The sequence below is a fragment of the Myiozetetes cayanensis genome, unplaced genomic scaffold, assembly GCF_022539395.1.
Source record: "Myiozetetes cayanensis isolate MyiCay16 unplaced genomic scaffold, myiCay2020 scf10, whole genome shotgun sequence".
Taxonomy (NCBI): Eukaryota; Metazoa; Chordata; class Aves; order Passeriformes; family Tyrannidae; genus Myiozetetes; species Myiozetetes cayanensis.
Window position 1 is genome coordinate 19,487,431 of NW_026086605.1, and position 18,969 is coordinate 19,506,399.

General features: G+C 48.9%; 2 protein-coding genes across 6 annotated transcripts in view; one reads left to right on the forward strand and one right to left on the reverse strand.

Annotated features, from left to right (window-relative positions):
• The first annotated feature begins 3,987 nt into the window (after positions 1 to 3,987).
• WNT8B (Wnt family member 8B) lies at positions 3,988 to 9,766 on the forward strand. Its single transcript, XM_050340848.1, has 5 exons — positions 3,988 to 4,038; positions 5,014 to 5,152; positions 6,514 to 6,639; positions 8,673 to 8,815; positions 9,209 to 9,766. Exons 1-5 carry the CDS (start codon positions 4,024 to 4,026, stop codon positions 9,764 to 9,766), a joined length of 981 nt encoding a protein of 326 aa, XP_050196805.1. The 5' UTR covers positions 3,988 to 4,023.
• Positions 9,767 to 14,381: 4,615 nt separating this feature from the next.
• SEC31B (SEC31 homolog B, COPII coat complex component) overlaps positions 14,382 to 18,969 on the reverse strand; it is a 37,476-nt gene continuing 32,888 nt past the window's right edge. For all 5 annotated transcript variants that reach the window (XM_050305703.1, XM_050305706.1, XM_050305702.1 and 2 more), the window contains 4 exons: positions 18,346 to 18,492; positions 17,815 to 17,931; positions 17,167 to 17,238; positions 14,382 to 16,622 (listed from right to left, as the gene is read on the reverse strand). In XM_050305703.1, coding sequence (XP_050161660.1) covers positions 16,443 to 16,622; positions 17,167 to 17,238; positions 17,815 to 17,931; positions 18,346 to 18,492 — 516 coding nt within the window. In that variant the 3' untranslated portion in view covers positions 14,382 to 16,442. The remainder of the gene's footprint in view (positions 16,623 to 17,166; positions 17,239 to 17,814; positions 17,932 to 18,345; positions 18,493 to 18,969) is intronic.

The window sequence follows — 18,969 nt, forward strand, 5'->3', positions numbered from 1 at the left end:
CTCTAGTTTCCAGCCTCCCATGTTTTCTAAAAACCTTGGGGAGTTCATACATGAGCATGAAACTTAGATTCAAAGTGAAATTCTACCCATTTTCTGTATTTACAATAATGACAGTAAAGATCTAAACACAGCTTTATAATTTTCTAAAGAGCTGAACCAGCAGCACAGTAGCCTGAGTGGGTGATAAGGTATCAAACAAATATTTTAATGGGAGATTAGATAAAGCTCTTAGGGCATATTAGACTGAGGAGAGGAGTGCTGTCATTGGTTAAAGTTGTAACTGAGATGGAATTATCAGAGGCTTGTTATTATTTGATATGTGTAAAATATAGTGGGACAGCTGCTTGGCAGAGTTCTTTGCTTTCAGATTCAATAAAACCACGATAGAGAACTCCTGCTATAGATATTAATTGGCTTTGAGATAATTTCCTAATATTGGATGCAATGAAAATCTCTTGGTCCTAGATTTGCTTTTCACCTGGAAACAGAGAGTTGCAGTGAGGGAAGCAGTATACCCTGGCCAGGGCCCTGCACAGGCTGGGGAGGGGGCTGAGGAACTTGGTGGGTCTCCTCTCTCTACCTGCTGAGGTTTGATTCCGTGTGATACTGTCCTGGAGTTTGAAGATGGAGGGAAAGGGGTTTACGTAGCTAGAAACCTTGTGAGCTTTCTCAGAGAAGAGGAATGACTTCAAGTGTTTCTTTTCATATGTGTGATTTTAAGAAGTCACCAAAGTCTTGCAGATTGGGCTGGGTAACATCCACTGTGGATGCAGCTAGCTAATTATTTAGGATTACATTCTGCTTTCCTTTACAATGCTGTGTAAATTTAGTAGAAATAAATAAATATTTTTTGTAAAAAAATCACACTACAGAGAAAACAAATGAGAGATTCACTTTGTAGTGATTCCAGTTTGCAACACAGAGATGATTCTAGTGGCATGGTCAATATCGCACTTCATCTGTGAAACTTGTGGCTTAATTGCTCTGTATTGTCACTGGAGACTATACAGAATGGAATTAGCTAATTTTTCTTAGCTAAATCATAAGAGTAAAGATAAAGCACACAGATTCTGTCTCCATTATTATCTTTCCTTCCCTCTCAGCAGTAAATAAGAAAAATTTCAGCTAGCCTCCAGCCACAGGACAATCCCAGCTCCCTTCTCCTGAACTCTCTTGCAGCTGCAAGAGTTAAATGTTGGGGTGTCAAGTGCACCAAGTCCAAATGAATCCTTTACTTGTCTAAGCCCTACAAATCCGCCCAGCAGCATGCCTGCCTGTTGATCGGAGAGCGCAAGGGAAATGCCTTCTGTCTCTCTGACTGCTTAAAAATGTTTAGAATATCCTGCTGGGAAATTGCTACTGTATCATTTGCTCAGCTGCAGATGGTGAATTGGCATATCCTGAACTTGGCTTTTTTGTGAACTTGAGGTTTATCCTGGGAGGAACAGATCCTCTGCTTCAATGCAGTCATGTCAGTTGGCTCCTGATAACAGGCTGGTTTGCTGTAAACCCTGAATTTGTGGATTATTATCCTCCCCCTAAAGCCACCCTTGCAACTGCTCAGATGTTCCTAATCCAAGGTGACGCCAGCAAGGGTTTGAAGCAAATCCCTCTTGCACACAGTGTATTTGGGTTTTCCTACACACATAGGAAGCAATGCCGATGGGATGTATCTCTTGTTTTGGCCACAAAAGCAAGATAAGAAAGGACTTGCAATTTTCTAGTTCTTGCCTACAAAGGGGCATTTTACCAGAATTTTCTCACAGCTGCTACAAGGGGCTCAGATTCACACTGACACCATCCTGAGTGTGGTCCCCATAGTAAAGCACTTAAGGTCAAGGCAAAGGACAGGAGGGAAACCAGATGGAAAAATGACTTGTTCATGCTGCTACCCAGTTGCATTAGGATGGGGACCCATGGAGCTTGCACAGTCTGATTAGCCCCAGGTTCATGGCCCTGTGTGATTCAGGTCACCCGATGCTCTAATCACTCAGCTACAGATGCCGCCTCTCCAAGTCCCAGGAAATATTTAATTAGCTGTACAATGCAGAAGCAGCTTCCAAAGAAAAATTCCTCTGCAAAACAACCATCGACTTCGTGCTAAAGTACCCATGAGCTGGAGCACAGCCGGGTCTGATTCCCAAGCCTGGAACAAAGGGAAAGGATCTCCTGCTCTTGCACAGCCCACTCCCATTTTGAATCTTTCCCAAAGCAAGCTTTCATCATTATGGACACATTTTCACCAAAAACGCTGACAAAAAACAAACAACCAACCAAATTAAAAAAACACCAACAAACAAAAAAAACACAACAGAAAAAAAAAAACCAACCAACAAAAATAGTTAGACTTGCCAGAGTGAAGCATTGCAAACTCATTCTCTCAACTCTTTCTAAATTGTAACAGCAAAGATCAAGTTTCTTGTGATTTTGACCAAACTAAAGTAATGAGACCTCCTTCTCGTGGTGTACCTCGGAGACAATCTCTGTAAGGGCAGTTCTAGTGGAGGTAAAATGGACTCACTAACTCCAGGAGCAGTTTTCTGGGGCAGGGCAACATTCCCTCTCAATCTGTCATGTGACTGATGTCCGGGCACCAGTCCTGCCTCCCTGTTTGCCCCTGTGCCTATGGCAGGGCTGTGCTTGGTCCTGCAGCTTGGGACAGCAGTGCCTGCTTCAACCTGTGAATGCTTCCACACTGTCTCTGCTGCATTTGTAGCACAAAAGGAAGGTACCATTCTCCCCCTTACAGGAAGATACCTGTGGCTCATTTGAAGCAGAACATCACCTCGAGGAGAAGTTGAGAAGCCCAGTTTCTATCAGTGCATGCTCCATCATTTTCCCTGATCACTCACTCACCGCAAGGTCTCAATCCACTCATGCCACCTCTCTGGCCTCAGTGTCCTCCCCAGGGGATAACAGCACTCACCCATTTCTCTGGGGTGCCAGCAGGGGAGATGTTCCAGAGACAGTGATGAGAGTTATTTTGCAAAACTAGAGAGGCCAGAATTAGGTGTTTGTAGGAGAGATTTCTCTTTTCTCACTTCCTTTCTAACTAGGGATATTTGGAGTTGGCTCTTGGGCCTTTTCAAAGTGTTGATCCTTTCTGCCATGACATGGCTAAGCAGGATTGACCCAGACATTCTCCAGATGCCATATGGTGGTCACTGTACCACATGGAATCCTAATGCTGACTGACCATTTCAACTGGAAGTCTTTCCTGCTGGAAAAAGACTCAGACTGGACAGCACTGGTTCAGCAAGTTCCCAGGGACAGTGTTGGAGACCAGACACACTGCCTGGCCCTTGGAGATGATCCCTCCACACCTTCAGTGGGAACACTAGAAAGTTTAATTTTGGCTAAGCCCCCCCCCCATCCCAAACCCTCAGGGCTCCCTGCAGTGTCCAACAGGATGAGGAGGACACGTATATTTGTATTCAGCCATCACTATAACCTGATCCAGAGGAGAGTGTGGGCAGTCAGAGCTGTCACTGCAGGAGACAAGGGACTGTGATCTGGAGGGATGCAGCTGGGACACACTGCAAAGGAGCAGTGGTGTGACCTCCTCCTTCCCTCAGCATGGTCCAACAGGGAGAACGGTGCCGGCACTTGTTCCAGCTCCTGGGACTGGGGGACATGCTACTCTGAGTTAAGCTGAGCAGCAGTTCAGTGAGGTAAAAAGCAACGCTGGGGGAAAATAAAAATATTAAATAATGGGGGGATTGCTACAAAGGGTAGCTGAGCAGAGGAAAGCAAAAGGAGGGAGCAGTGAGAGGGCTGCAGCACAGTACAGCCTGGTTGAGGGGAGCAGGATGGGGGGAAGGAGATAGCACCATCCTGTCTCTCAGGGAGCAGCAAGGGGAGATGAAGCAAAGACCAAAGGTGCCTGCAGCCAGAAGACTTCAGGCAGACTTCGGGGGAGTGAGAGAAGAGCTCTGGGATGCCTGGCATTCCCCAGGCCCCTCCACCATCACCCCCTCCCTGCTGACACTGTCTCTGTCTTCCAGGTCAGTGAATAATTTCCTGATGACGGGCCCCAAGGTAAGAGAAATCCCTTTGATCTCTGTCCCTGATTCCACTAAACCCAGGGAGGGAGGGAGACAGAGAGACAGGGGCTCCCCTCCTTACCCCTTCTCTCCACCCAGCCTCGGCCAGAGCTCCTCTCACCCCTAGATTTCCAGCAACAAGGCAGAGAAAGGAAAGACTTGCTACAACTCCTTAAGCTACACCAACCCTAAGTAATACTGACCTGGGGTTCTTTTAAGCTAGTTGGGGCCAGTTTGTGGAGATTTATCTACTGACACCAGCTGAAGCTCTCAGCTGTCATCTATTGCTTCCTGATGATCAGGTTGGCATTAGGACCCACACTGATCCATCTGGAAAGTACTTTCTGTAGGTTCTGTAAAACATACTTCCTCAAGGAGCACCACTATAATTGACAGGACCTTATTCAATATTTTTGACCCCTTACATCCTTGCTCTCCTCTTTTAGAGGCTTTTTTTCCTAAACAGAACCAGTTGTAAAATTTACCCAGTTTTTGTTCTGACTCTTCTCCAGGAACACCTCCAGGTCCATCTAGCTCTTTCTATGACTCTCAGTGCACTGGTGGAGCAACCTTGCCCCAAAGCACTGACTGTCTCCTTAGGGCTGTGTTGAAGAAAGAGACAGGCTGAGGCAACCTGCTGGCCTGGAGCTTCCTGATCTCTGAGCAGAAGGTTTTGCCTCCTCTAATGCTGGAGAGATAAGGGGTTCCCCATGCCAGAGGTTGGCTGGCACAACTCCCAGTGTGGCTAACAGCCAGGAGCTCAGCCTTCTTCCCCTAGGAGGCTTAGGCTCCAACCCAGCACAGCAGGAAATACCTTTGCGGCTGCTGCTGGTGAGCTTCACTTCCCAGGGAAGCCAAGCCTGGGAGACCTCCTGAGCTCTGTGTGTCTCGTCTCTGTAAGATGGCATGCAGGTTATTTTCAGTTGAAAATACACATCGTCCCCGTGCTGACCCACTGCTCTTCTCCCAGGCCTATCTCATCTACTCCAGCAGCGTGGCAGCCGGGGCGCAGAGTGGCATCGAGGAGTGCAAGTTCCAGTTTGCCTGGGACCGCTGGAACTGCCCTGAGAGGGCATTGCAGCTCTCCAGCCACGGTGGGCTGCGCAGCGGTAAGGAAAGCATTGGATACCACTACTGGGACCCCCTTGCTACAGGTTAGAGCCCGTGGCCCCCTCCTCTCTTCCCAAGTGCCTCCTTTATTTCCCCATCCCCACCTGGGATGCACCTCTCCCAGGAATCCCTCAGAGGGATCTTTCCAGAAGACCCCTTCACCCATCAGCTCCCACACACACTGGGATCTAGCCTCAGCACAAGGCAGCCTCTCAATGCCAGCATCACCTCTGGACCTGCCAAACCCCAGCTTGCGCAGGACAACCTACACAATTGCCTTCCCACAAGGATGCACTGTCCTGACCTCCACATGGGCTGCTGGACATGCCATGCCTAGATGGTGTCCCAGGGTATCACAGGGAGGCTGAGAAGCAGCACAGGATAGTGGTGTGGCAAGCAGAGGGATATGGCTAAAGAGAGTAGGAAAGAGTTCATCAGTGGCTGTGCTCTGGCCAAGATACAGGAGAAAAGTCTTATCACAGCTTCCAGATATCAGCATCTCCCTGGGCAGAAATCTAGCATCCTTGACCTGGGCCATTGCAGGGCATGGGGCTGTGGTCATTGTCACTGTATCCCATTCCTTACCTGTTTGCAGGTCAAAGGAAATATTTCAGTGCATATCTGGCTCTCTAGATCCATGTATGATGCTGGGCTGAGCTCCTGTAGAGGCAGGACCTGGGTGTGGAGGGGAGCCTCAGGCCTCTGGTGGGACTGGCAGCAGGTAAGGGACCAGGGCCCCAGGCAGAGGTGGACAGAGGTTTCAAAGTGGGGCCTTGATGAGAGAATTGCAGCTCAAGTCCCACTCTGGGACCCAGGACAGATCCCTGAATCATTCTTGTCAAGTCTGTCTGCTCAGATCCACACCTTGCTGGTATTAAATGAAAGCCAAAGGCTTGGTGAAATCAGCTGATGATCCCCACACCGGTCCTGGTGGATAGGTATGGTCACTGCTCAGAGCCCTTCCAGCAGAAGGTAAGGCTTGAGAGGGCTGTGGGGAAGAAGCTCTTTGATCCTTGGAGAGGGCCCCTCCCCTCTGGTGTTAGTGAGAACTGGGGGACATTTGGCCATCTGTGCTATAATGCCATTGCTGAGCTCCCAAAGGACAGCCACGTGCTATCTCATCCACACCCTTTGAAATGGCATGAGTCAGCCTGGATCAAATTTGGGAGCTTCTGTCTTCATGCAGTTCAAGCCCAAACTAAGCTAATCTGACATGTAGGGCCCCATCTCCACCCCACAAAGCCCTCCCCACAGCAGATCTCTTCCAACGCACACTCCTGCATGGCAGGAGTAATTTCTAACAGTGGTCTTGCTGTGAAATCCATAGCACATCTACTGTCTTTGTGTTCCCACTTGACAGCAAACCGAGAAACCGCCTTTGTCCATGCCATCAGCTCTGCAGGTGTCATGTACACACTCACCCGGAACTGCAGCCTCGGGGATTTTGACAACTGTGGCTGTGACGACTCACGCAATGGACAACTGGGTAAGGAAAGATGAGCTGCTGCCCCTCACTCACGTCCCAGGGGGCAGGAGAAGCTCTTCTCTCCTCTGCTGAGGCATGCAGAAACACCTCCGCTTCCTGGTCCCCACACCTGGAAATAATGCCCAGAACAGAGCTTTGCCTGCTTAAAACCATAGTGATTCTGAGGAATTTGGAAGTAAGCAAACCAAAGTACCTCTGTGGAAGCTAATTGAGGCACCTCCAATTTACACCAGCTGAGGCTAAGCCCTTGATGCTTTCCATTCCTTTCTAAATGAGCAGGAAAGTAGAAGGGGTTGCAGTTTCCCTGGTTCAAATCAAGAACTCTATTCAAGCTGCTGGAAACAATGACAGTATCATATGGGCATAGGAGTGGATCTGATGTCATGCTTCTCAGTGGCAGTCTTGTTAGAGCAGTGCTGATCAGGGACCTCAGGGCTCCCAGACTCTGCAGGACCAGGGTGGCCCCAGAGCAGAATGACCAGGAGGGAAAGCAAGGTGGCACTCATAAGCCTCTAGAGCATTTCTCAGCATTGTAGGCACACAGGAGCACAACCAGGAGAACCACTGTGGCAGCACACAGCCTTCACACCATTCATGTCACAGTGGTACTCAGGTCCTCAGCCACTAAGCACCCCTGAATGTGGAACCCCTGGCTGTGCCGCTCTAGCTCTCCACTCAGCTTTCACAGAAAACACTGACATTTAGGTTTTTTGTTTTGAATGAAAAGAGGTCAAATTTCAAATTATCAAAATCTTTTAAAAGCCATGCCCTGCCCAGCCAGTCAGTATGTGCTAGTTTATGACAAACTCCTCTGGAGTACCCAGTAGTTAGTAATTCAGTTTACTGGCTAATACTTTTGAAAACAGTCACTGCTGCTTAGGTATCCAAGGTTTGGGAATGCCTACCTCTAGCAGAGAAAGACTTTTGGGCAATGACACACCAAATTTTATCTTCTCTGGAAAACCAAGGTAGTTATGCTACATTTCCTTTCCCACAAACATATCTGTTCTTCATGAAAATTTTCCATTGTGAATTAAAAGCTTGTAAGGCATAGGAAACTTTGGGGCTTGACCAAAAACAGTGTGATTCAATTCAGCCATTGCACTGAATCCAAGCTGGTGAAAGGTTTCCATTCTCCCTTCAGTCCCAGCTCTTGATTTGGACTTCATCATCCACTGCAATTACCTACCTCCCACGAGACACTCCTGCCTTTCCCTGGGAGAGGGGCTGCCCTGGGGAAGTCCGGGCAAGGGCCAGGCCTTTCAAGAGAGGCACAAGGCCATTAAACCACAACTCCCAAGATGTACTGCTAAGGCATGTTAGGGTCAGAATGTTCCAGATTTCAAATCTTCATAAATAACTTGGCATTTTTCTCTAGGAGTAAAAGAAGCAAACCGTGTGACGTTTTTCCAGTCAGCCGAGCTAAGTTACCAAGCTCCCACGCAGTTAGGGAAAGTACTCTCCACATATTTTTGTGCAGCTTCACAGTTTTGTACTGACTCCTTTGTTTCTTTATGATAACTGGAAAATTAGACCCTTCTAAGATGCCAAACATCATCCCAGAATTCTGGGTGTGCCAAAAAGAGGGCCTTCTCAATACATGTGTGCCAGGCTTAGGCTTTTTCAGACTGTTCCCTCTGACCAGGATGCCTCGACCAGTTTGCTAATCAAAGTTAGCAAGGTGCTGTCCCTGCGAGTCAGACTGAAGGAGCTCAAGTCAGGGTTTGAGAGAAGGTGATTAAAGACCCAAAGGCTTATCTGTATGGCTGCTAATGCATGATAATTGTCAGCTTCTGAATCCTGCTTTACAAAAAGCCTGGAAACCCCTGCATTTGTTGTACAAGACATACCCCTTCACTGCCTGCCTGAGCCACATGTTATGAGCTCCAGGGACAGGCATCTGGGAGTATCGTGAAGTCTGAATTTGCCCCACAGCCTCCACTCCCTCCCATCACTTCTGATACCCTAGAGCCAAAAGCGAGGCAGGCAAGGGACTGGTTCTCTGACAGCACACATCTCATCTCCTCTCTTAGGGGGGCAAGGCTGGCTGTGGGGAGGCTGCAGCGACAACGTGGGCTTTGGGGAAGCCATTTCCAAGCAGTTTGTGGATGCCCTGGAGACTGGACAAGATGCCAGAGCTGCTATGAACCTGCATAACAACGAGGCGGGTAGAAAGGTGAGCTCCTCTCTCCCTCCAGACCTGACAGTGCATACCAGATTGGCTCTGGCCATTCACCTTGAAGAATTACAGTTTGCTGTAGCTAAAAACATGTATCCAGAAGAAACAACTTCTGGGGGAATGGCAGCAGTACAATGTGATGTGTGGTGTTTGCTCTAAGGTAGCAAAGCTTTGTGATTACAGTGATAATGGTTTCCTGCAGTCCTCTTTCTCCAAGTTCAAGGAGGAGAGTACTGTGGAAAAGCAAATCTGTGAGCTTCAGGACTCTGGTGCAAAGAGGGTTGATGGCAAACTCCTCACAGGCCTGGAGCCATGATTCTGCATGCACTGCAGCAGAGAAACAACCCTCTGGGCTTTTCCTTGAATCCCCTCTCTCTGCTCACTCTGTAGGCAGTTAAAGGGACCATGAAGCGGACTTGCAAGTGCCATGGTGTGTCAGGGAGCTGCACCACCCAGACCTGCTGGCTGCAGTTGCCCGAGTTTCGGGAGGTGGGAACTTACCTCAAGGAGAGGTACCACAAAGCCCTGAAGGTGGACTTGCTGCAGGGGGCAGGGAACAGCGCTGCCAGCCGGGGTGCCATCGCTGAGACCTTCAGCTCCATCTCCAAGAAGGAACTGGTCCATTTAGAAGACTCTCCTGACTACTGTCTGGAGAACAAGACACTGGGGCTGCTGGGCACAGAGGGCAGGGAGTGCCTGAAGAGGGGCAAGGCGCTCAGCAAGTGGGAGAAGCGGAGCTGCCGGCGGCTGTGTGGGGACTGTGGGCTGGCAGTGGAGGAGAGGCGAGCCGAGATGGTGTCCAGCTGCAACTGCAAGTTCCACTGGTGCTGCGCCGTGCGATGCGAGCAGTGCCGCAAAAGGGTCACCAAGTACTTCTGTGTCCGCAAGGAGAAGCGGGAGCGGAGCGGAGGTGGCAGGGCCAGCCGCAAGCTCAAGAGAAAGCTCTGACTTGCTTCCATGGTCCTGCCTGCCCCTCTCCTCTCCTGCCCTACCCATCAGCCCCCGGCACCATTTCCGTTTGGCATAGTTTTGTCTCATTCCCATTGCTGCCTCACTGGGGATTGGGCAAGGAAAAAGAGCGTTGTATGAGTCCCCAGGTCTTGGCCACACAGGGCATTAGTGCAGTGGGTGATGACTTCTGGGGAGACCTTCAAGTGTTGAAAAAGCAAGGTGAGATTTGGTCCCTTCAACTCAAGAGTCACTATCCAGTGTTGCTAACCGGTTTTATCTCTGAAAACACAGGAGGTGCCTTGGTGGCTCCTCTGCTTTTGTTTGTTCCCAAACAACCGCCAACTCTGGGCTTTTGAGCAAGATCCACACTTAGGAAAGCACAAGGAAACTGAGATGACATCAACATAGTTGGGCAACTCAGAGCAGTAATCCCTAAATGAGAAGAGGCTTTTAGTACACTAAAAAAATAGAGGCACTAAAATAAAGTTGTTATTCCCTAAGCCCTACACCATGAGGGGAAAAGGCATGCAATTCCTTCCTGCAGAAAGCCAGCCTCCAGGAGACCCACTGCATCACTGTCCATCCTTTGACAGCTTTGGTCACCTCTCCAGTGCTTTACTTTGCATTTGAAATGGCAGCAGCAAGACTGAAGCTACTGCTTGACCTGCCCATTAAACAGCTGTCCAAAAAAGGGATCCCATCACTTGTTTTTTACATGCTTTCTCTGTGTCTTCCAAGCCTTCAGGTCTGGTCTCCCTTTTCACTCCAGCATTACTGCCAAAGCCCCTGACTGATGCCACAAAGATGCCCTCACACTTATTTCTGCTGTCCCTTTTTCCTCCCAAATCTCTCCTAGAGAGGAGCTGCCAGCTGAGCCCCTTCCCCACTTCCTGGTGTACTTGCCAAGTACTCCTACCCTGTCAGCTAACTAACTAAATACTTCCTCGTAGTCTGAGAAAATAATGTCAGTTACTATTTAATGGTGGTGTAAATAGGAAAGTGAAGCACTTTGAAGTTTAATTTATTGCACAGTTACTGTGATGTATACATAACAGTTTTTCTTCTACCGCTTATTGTATATATTCTATAGGCTAAGCAAGCAGCAGGAAGATTTGGTTGATGCATCTCTGTTCCCTTGCTGTGGCTGGGGTAGGGAGTTAAGAAGCTGCCAACTGCAGGACCTGGGGAATCTCACTGCACCATCACAGCCATCTTCCCTGGGGCTGTGATGTTATGTCTTCTTTGCTGCTTCAAGCGTCCTTTAGCCATATAAGCCAGCAGAGCTAAGTTACTGGCCATTAGACCTTGTAGCCAATATTTGTAAACCAATAGCCAATGCAATAAATCAGTAGCCAAGTGCTTGCAAAATGCTGTTGTGTCTAAGTAGTTGGGTGTTCTTTCTTCCCATTGCATCTGTGGGTGGTTGTAGTTTCAGTCCTGGAAAACTCCATCTGCATACCCATCTGTTGAGCCCAGGAAGACCTGACCAGTCCACTCCATGCAGCACAACCTTGGGTCCTACCAGGAGGGGAAAGGGTGTGCTCTCTTCTCAAAGTTTCTTGAGGGTGCATCCAACTGTAGTGCAGCTGCCAGGAGGAAATGGGACGGGGTGGGCAGGCAGGAGCCCAGTTGCCCACTTCATAGCTCATATATTAGAGACACTCAGTCTGTATGTGTCTCTGTTATCAAAATAGCCCCTTCGTTATCAAATGCTTTATCGGGAGTGGGAATTTAGACTTAGGGTCTCACCAGAGCAAGAGCATTCATGTCAAGCAAGAATTTGGCCCTTCAAAAATTGCAAGAAACAGTCTTGGCCCATTCTCAGGGAAAACTGAAACACTTCCACTTCACACACAAACCACCAGCTATTTCTGCAGAGGTTCTTATTAATACAGTGACCCAGCCCTAGGTCTCTCTTGCATCTCCGTCAGCAATTCCTCCATCTCCCCGTGGTGGAATTGCATCCTTGGGCAAGGGAGCAAAGAGGTGGCAAGAGTCTCTCACCCAGCAGGGAAAGCTCCAGCACCGGCTGGCTTGAGGACCATGGCAAGGCAGAGAGGACAATGACAAGCCAGAGGACAACTTCTACCCTCTTTTCCTTCTGTTCCTCCCTCCCCTCCATTCCACGGCCAGCTGGAAACACAGGAAAAGAAGATGTGGAAGCCGCTTCCCTTTTCCTCCCGCTCCTACCCTGTCGCTCCCCTGCTGACACTGCTGCCCCACACAGTTGTCCCTCGAGGGCCGTGGCACAGCCCAGGATGTGCCCGCTGGGCGCAGTGAGGGCTGTTGGCGAGGGCCCCGTGTGGGGCACCGCCAGTGCGAGCCCCATCCCCACACGCTGCTTCCGCTGGGGGAAAACGGCGACACCGCAGCTGCAAAATGTGCTGACCTCAGCAGCGGGTCCCCCCTCCCGGTGCAGGGAGCCCTCAGTGGTAAAGGCCCTGCTGCCATTGTGGGCAGGATTGGATGCTTCCATGTATTCATTTCGGTTTAATGAAGGCGCATTCCTCAGAGGAGAAATATTTACATTCAGCTTCCCAGGTGGTCACCTTCGCCCAGATGACACACAAACAGGCGGCCCCCCGCTCCCTTTTCCAATCCAAACCTCTTTAGAGGGCTCGGGAGGAGGGGAGAGAGGGGGGGGGCTGCTGGGGGAGCAGAATAGAGCAGGGAACAAAATGCTAATAAATCAGCCAGCCAGCCCTTTTCCCCTCCCCTCTGTGGAGTCAATGGAAAGTGTCATTTCACATGCTAATCCCCCTCCGATCTCTTTACAACACCTTTTCCGAAAAGTGTTTGGGAAAAGTCCTTGTGGCCCGTTTACAGCTCCCCGCCGCTTCAGATTCCTTCTTGTCTAAGGCCGCGGCCCCCGTGTGGGTCTCTCCCTCCAGCAGGGCTCCTTACAAAAAACATCTCAACAAAGACTTTGGAGTTCATCAGCCTCCCACTGAAATTCACAGCTGCTGAACAAACTAATCCCCTCTCTTGGCCTTTCTTCCTTTCAATGGGTTCTTGGCTTCAAAGACACTTTGGGAAAGGACTTTGTGGGGACTCACACTGCTCCCTCAATAGAAGTTAGTGCAAGCATTATCTTCAGAGCAAGTGGCTTTACAAACAAATACTGCCTAACAATCTCTGCCCCTCCAGCTCCCCCAAACACACACAAGCCTAGCCTGCAGACATGATGTTATCTGCGACAGGATTAGAGCTCTGTTCTCTGTGACCAGGGATTCTTTCCTACTGCCTCCCACCGACACCCCACCCCCCCACAAATTCTTTGCCAACCCAAATGCCTTCTCACCCAGCTGAAAATGGTTTCTCTAGTGCAGGGGTGCTGCGGTACCATGTACCCACATGGGAGGGGGCAATGCAGAGGGGCCACTGCCTACAGACCAAAAGCTGTTACCAGCCAGCAGAAATAGCGCTGTAATTAGGGGAGCACTTTCCAGAGGGGTTTGAAGGGTAACATACCACACCAGGGCCATAGAGACAGGGCTTCTGCCACAAGCCTGTCCAACACTTTCAAGTGGGTCACCTCACTTCCCCTGCCTGTTTTCCCTACCAAGAGCTTCAGCGATGGTGCTTGTAGTGGTAAACCTGAGCAAAAGTGAACAACAGTGGGACAAAGGGGCACGTGGGAAGAACTTGCAGCAAAGGCAGGATAAACAGCGAATCTCTGCACAAGTCTTGGGTAGCAGGAGCCGTGCATGCTGGAGGGAACTAAAATCAAATGCATCTGAGAAATACATGGAAAAATCCAGGCTTATTTCTCAGTGGTAGAAATGGCCTGAGTTAAAGAGAGCAAGGGGCTGGACTGCACAGGGTGCTATAACTGGATCGAGAAAGGCAGAATCTAAGAAATGCCAGGCTTGTTAAATGATCTCAGAAGGCTGGGATTTCCCTTATATACTCATTAAGCAAATGTATGCCACCTGGGCTACCTGTGTTATGACCCCTTCTGATGCTGCACAAGTGTAGCCTTTGAAAAAATCATCCTGCATCTCCCTGATGGGGGGCAGCTGTTAGGCTAGGCTGCTTGCTAACTGCTTCCAGAATAGGCTGCAAAAGCTCTTCAAGACTCCTTCACACTTGGCGTTGGCCTCTGCCAGCAGCAGAATTACAAAAGACTGGTTTTCCTTGGATGCTGTGTCCCTGACTCTCATAAATCCTGGTCCCTCCCCAGCAACAGCCCTTCAAATCTTTACCATTCAGTCTTTCTGAGCCTTTGCTTCCTCCCAAATCCTCCAACCTCAGGCCAGGTAATACAGTCCTGCATATTTCAGAGTTTCATGTGTGCTGTCTGGCAGGCCTGTATATATACTAGCTAGCTGACAGCAAAAAAAAAAAAAAAAAATTTGAGATTACATCAGAATTGCTTTCTTTTATCAGAAGCTAGTTTGATTCCCCTGACTTTATCTCAGTTCCGATGTATCTCTTCAGCCTTCTTACCTCCTTAAAAACTTAAATTAAATCAGCTAACAGATTTGTAAGTTATTAACAAATGTTAAGAACTGACAATTCAGTGGTGTAAATTTCTTCACAGGTCCAATACTCATCCTTGTTTAAGCTGCATGGCTTCAGTGGTGTAACATTTATTTCCAACAGGAGAAGATCTCATCAAGGGCTCTGTTTATTTACCGACATACTTCCAACTCTTGATGTCAACTACAAAATCCTCAACACTGCTGTGATTCCCCAAGAGAACATCAGCCAGTCTGGGGGCTTTCTTGTGTTTGATGCAGATGAACAGTCACGACTGAGGCAGGTGATCTGGAGAAGATCAGTTCTCTGACCTTGCAGTCTTAGGGAGCAGGTAAGGCCTGAGGTCTCACCACAACAGGATGGATGCTGCCCACATCAACAGAGCCCAGAATCTGGTTTGCCCCCACACAGTTCTCAACTACCCCTTCACCAAAGCTGAGAACTCAGCTCTCAGTGGGTGGCCATGCAGACCGAGGAAGTCCCCTGCAGCCAGAGGTGACAAGTCTAAGAAAAAAAGCATCACAAAACACAGCTTTTATTTCACTGTTCTGTAATCTCTCAGTGCATCAAACCGCAGCAATAGAAACAACACAGCAGCAACAAGGAGGCACTTTGACCTGGAAAGGAGAGAATGAGACACGTCCTCTTCCTCCTTTCTCTGATTCTCCTCCCTACTTAGAGTGGTAGAGTAGGCTGATTCATGTACTGATCCACAGGTCCATGATAGCATTATCACTCAAGCAGCAAGCAGAGGAAGCAGGGGCTGGCTGGATCCAAATGTTGGGAAGAAGCCTTGCTCCCAGCTAGGGCTCAACGATTATGCTGCCTGGTTAGTAAGAAGGAGGCTGAGAGAGAGGAAGGCAAGGAAGGAGGAAGAGAGGGAAATATACACACACAGAGATGTGCCCTGAAATCCCATCTTCCTTCCCAGACTTCTTCCTCAGGACAGATATGCTTCATTCATCTATTTTACCCCAGAGGAAATGCCACGGTGATGAAAAGTCTCAGCACAATCCATATCTTCAAGTCCTGCCAGCATCACCTCCTGCAGCATATTCCTACTACCACAGTGCCAAGGGGTCTTTGAGAACCACCTTTGCATGTATCTATTACTGAAGACAGAATGAATGTATCACACCTGAAACAATGAGCTGTCTCTCCCTGCTCAAGTCTGGGCTGGTCAGGGTGGCTCAAGGGAAAGCTTTATGAGACTTAAACAATCCCTGCTGCTCTTAAAGTCCCTAGGCCATCTGAAAAGCCTGAAGTAGGAAGCCTTTAGGTAACACCAGTGGGTAAAAGTCCAGCTGTGCTAACAGAAAAGAAGTGAAAAGGGCCAGGAGCCCCAAAACAGGATGTGACTGGTTCTGGGGAGAAGTGCACAGAGCAGTCCAACCTGCACACATTCCTGAATGGGAGAGTCCCAGAAATTGAAAGGGGGAATCATCCCTGGATCTGAAACATAATGGGCTTGAGCCTGCAGCTTATGGGGGAAAAAATATAATGGAGGGTGGACAGTGGGCAAACAGGAGGCTTGACTGAAAAAGAGAGGGCTGGGCAAAGAAAAGAGAGAACCAAAGCTGGCCAGAGCAAACTATTAGTTAGTCCCAGTTGTAGCAGGATATGGGTGCTGTGAAGTAAAAGGATGAATCAAGGATGAGAATGAAGAAAAAGAAGGAATGAGGAGAGATCTTTGCTGCAGCCCAACAGAGTGGGGACACCCCAGCTTAGGTCCCAAGGGAACCCAGCTATCACTCAGACAGGTTTACACTGCAGCAGGGAATAGAGCCTGAGGCTCTTCTGTGGTGGTGCTGCAGGTGCCAGCCCTGTTTGTCTCCTGAAAAAAAAAAGCAATGTCAGCCTGGGAGGGAAGGAGGTTCCACTTTGTGCCAATGATAGGAAAGAAGAAGGATCTCTCTGCAACCTGGACAGCCTGAAACTGAGATCCCTGGGCTTGAAAGCAGCCTCAGACTAGTAAGAAAGAAGAGAAAGAAAGAACAGTCTCCAGGAGTTGCAGGCACCAGTGGGCTGTCTGGAGAGTGGATGGGGCCAGGCGTGCCAGCCTAGAACAGTTACAGGCACTGGCACCGACCTGTTTCTCCAGAGTCAGAAGTAGAGTCCACAACCTGCACCACATCAATAGGTGAGGCAGTCCACCAGCTCTTGGTGTGTACTGTTCCAGCTGCTCCACTCTTTACACATTCAGCTTGCCTGCAATGGTCATGAGGACTTTCAGGATGGGCATAAAACCAGACACCTCACTGAAACTGCTGCTGCTCACCACTTGGGTGTGAACCAGGAGACCTTGTGGGTAGTTCTTAGCCTCAATGCATCGGGCAATTTCATGGAGACCCATGAGGATGGTTGGAGAAAGCTGTGGAAAGGGAGAAGAAATGAGTTTGCACGTTCAGCAGTGTAACACAGGCCTCTCTCCCTCCATACCCTTCCCTACTGTTCTCCACATCACCAAACAGCATCTACACAGTCAAGAACTGGCAGGAAGGATAGTCTGCTTCTTCCCTTGCTCTTCCAGACTACAATAACTACCAGCTGGCATGAGCAATTGGCATCAGCAGCTTCAGAGTTTTCTAAAACAGAGGTTACACTGTGTTCATATTTAACTACCCCCAATTGCTCCTTCCCATCTGGACTCTATGTGCCAGTACCCTTCTTGGGTGGTAAAAGCACTCTGCAAATACCTCCCCAGCTTTTCCTTACACTATGACTGGGCCAAAGTTAAGGAAGAAGACATATAAGGCTGGGTGAATCCATGGTCATTACAAGGTCTGGCACTCCCCTAGTTTTCCCAAGGGAATACATGCTGGTTACACTGGTACAGACACCAAGACCCACAACTCAGAGGCAAAGGTGGGATCAGGAACCCAGCTGGACCACAAGGAGTGGTGGCATTTACTTACTGCCTGCTCACGGAGTTTGTCATACAAACACTCCAGACGCTGCAGAGCATCCTCCAGCTTCCTTCGGGTTTTCTGAAGCGAAACAGGCATTACTAGCTCTGCCAGAGCTTCAAAGCCATCTCTCCAGAACCAAGGTGTTCTCACTCAGTGTCTCCCCTCCTCTGTTCTTTCCACAGCAACCTTACAATTCAGCTGCATCTCAGCCTCTGGCAGCCAGGGACTGTGATATAAGCCAGCCATGCCCTCTGTGCACGTGTACATGCACACATATAGGCACACATTTTCTGCCCAGGACAGGAAGTTGGATTGCCCCTTTTCCCAGCTCTGCAGGAACTATCTGCAGATCAAGCCAGTGAAACAATAAGCTGAATTAGCTGAGTAAATTCTTCTACTTTCCTTCAAAGAAAGAGCCAGGAGGACAGAACCATTGCTTCAGAAAGGCAATGAGAAACAGTGGATAAATGCTACAGAATTCATCTCAGTTCCCAAAGATGAACAAGCCTACAGGCCTAAAGGAAGGAGGCAGATGGAGATTAACTTGGTTATAGGGACAAGACTCTTCCTCTCTTTACCCAAACAAAAGACGGAAGCACCACTCAAACATGTATGAGGGAAAAAAGTCAAAAGACCAGAGAAGGGAGGACTTACTGGATCAGTGGCAACAGCAGAGCAGCGTTGCACCAACCCTTCAAATGTGGCCTTCAAAGCCTGGTGCTCAGGGGGCAGCTCCTTCTTCTCAACACTCTCCACAGGTAGCTGGTGATACTGACAGAGAGAAATGAACACAACAGAAGCATGAAAGGTTAGAGCAGGTAGATTCCCCTTCTGGAATTATACAACAGAAGGAATTTCACCTCTTCACAAACCCAGAGAATATATGGAAGCACAAGAGTTAGATTATCATCTTCAGACCGTAGTATAGCTTCAAGCCTCTGTGGATTTCCAACTCCCAGCAGGCTGACAGCCTGCCTGGCCTCCCTCCCTCTCTCATAGCCATACCCAGGTGTCATTTTTCTAACTTGGCAACTTCTCTAACATTCAGGCAGAGATGCCTTGTAAGGGCTAGGGAGCAACATAAGCCCTATGTAGCTGCCAAGTAATAAGAACCTCAAAAGCTGAATTGTTTTTCTACTTGACAAGGAGCTGGTGGCTGGAGAATGCCCCACTTTCCCTGGATACCTGCAGGTTGCCTTCCCTGGGTGCTCCTGGGGGTGACTGGCCAGATTCTTGCAACCTGGATAGCTGAGGGTGGATCGCCTGGGGCTCACCAGGCAGGCCCATTACTGGAGCTGTGATGGGGGCTGGAGGAGTAAATTTCTCAGGCAACTGTAAGCAAGAAGAAAGGGAAGGAAAAAAAAATCAAGAAAACCAAGTCCAGTGAAGAAAGGTTGGTTACAATCTCCACAGCCAAATTCAACTTCTTTTCTAACTTGAACAGTGTTCAGTTCTCAAGATGATGTGTAACACATCCCTGTTCTTTCAGCCCCCTGACTTAGAGAATAGGGCCCTTCCTCTTGCATCCGAGATGAACAGTCAAAGCGACAAGAAGAAAACTCCTCTGGAATTGTTCAATCAAACAGATCCGTTACCCCTGAAAGCACTGGTCCTCAGAAAGCTGCCTTGGCTCTGCAACGGCACGAGTCCTGAATGTAGAGATTAGCAGCAGTAAAGTGTCCAACTGAGCAAGTGTTGGGGAAAATCCCACGACATGGGGGGAGATTCCTCTTGCAAACACTTCATCCTGCCCCTGCTAAGCCAGAGAGTCATGACAGATTCACTCCAATGGGGCTAGATCAAAAGGAG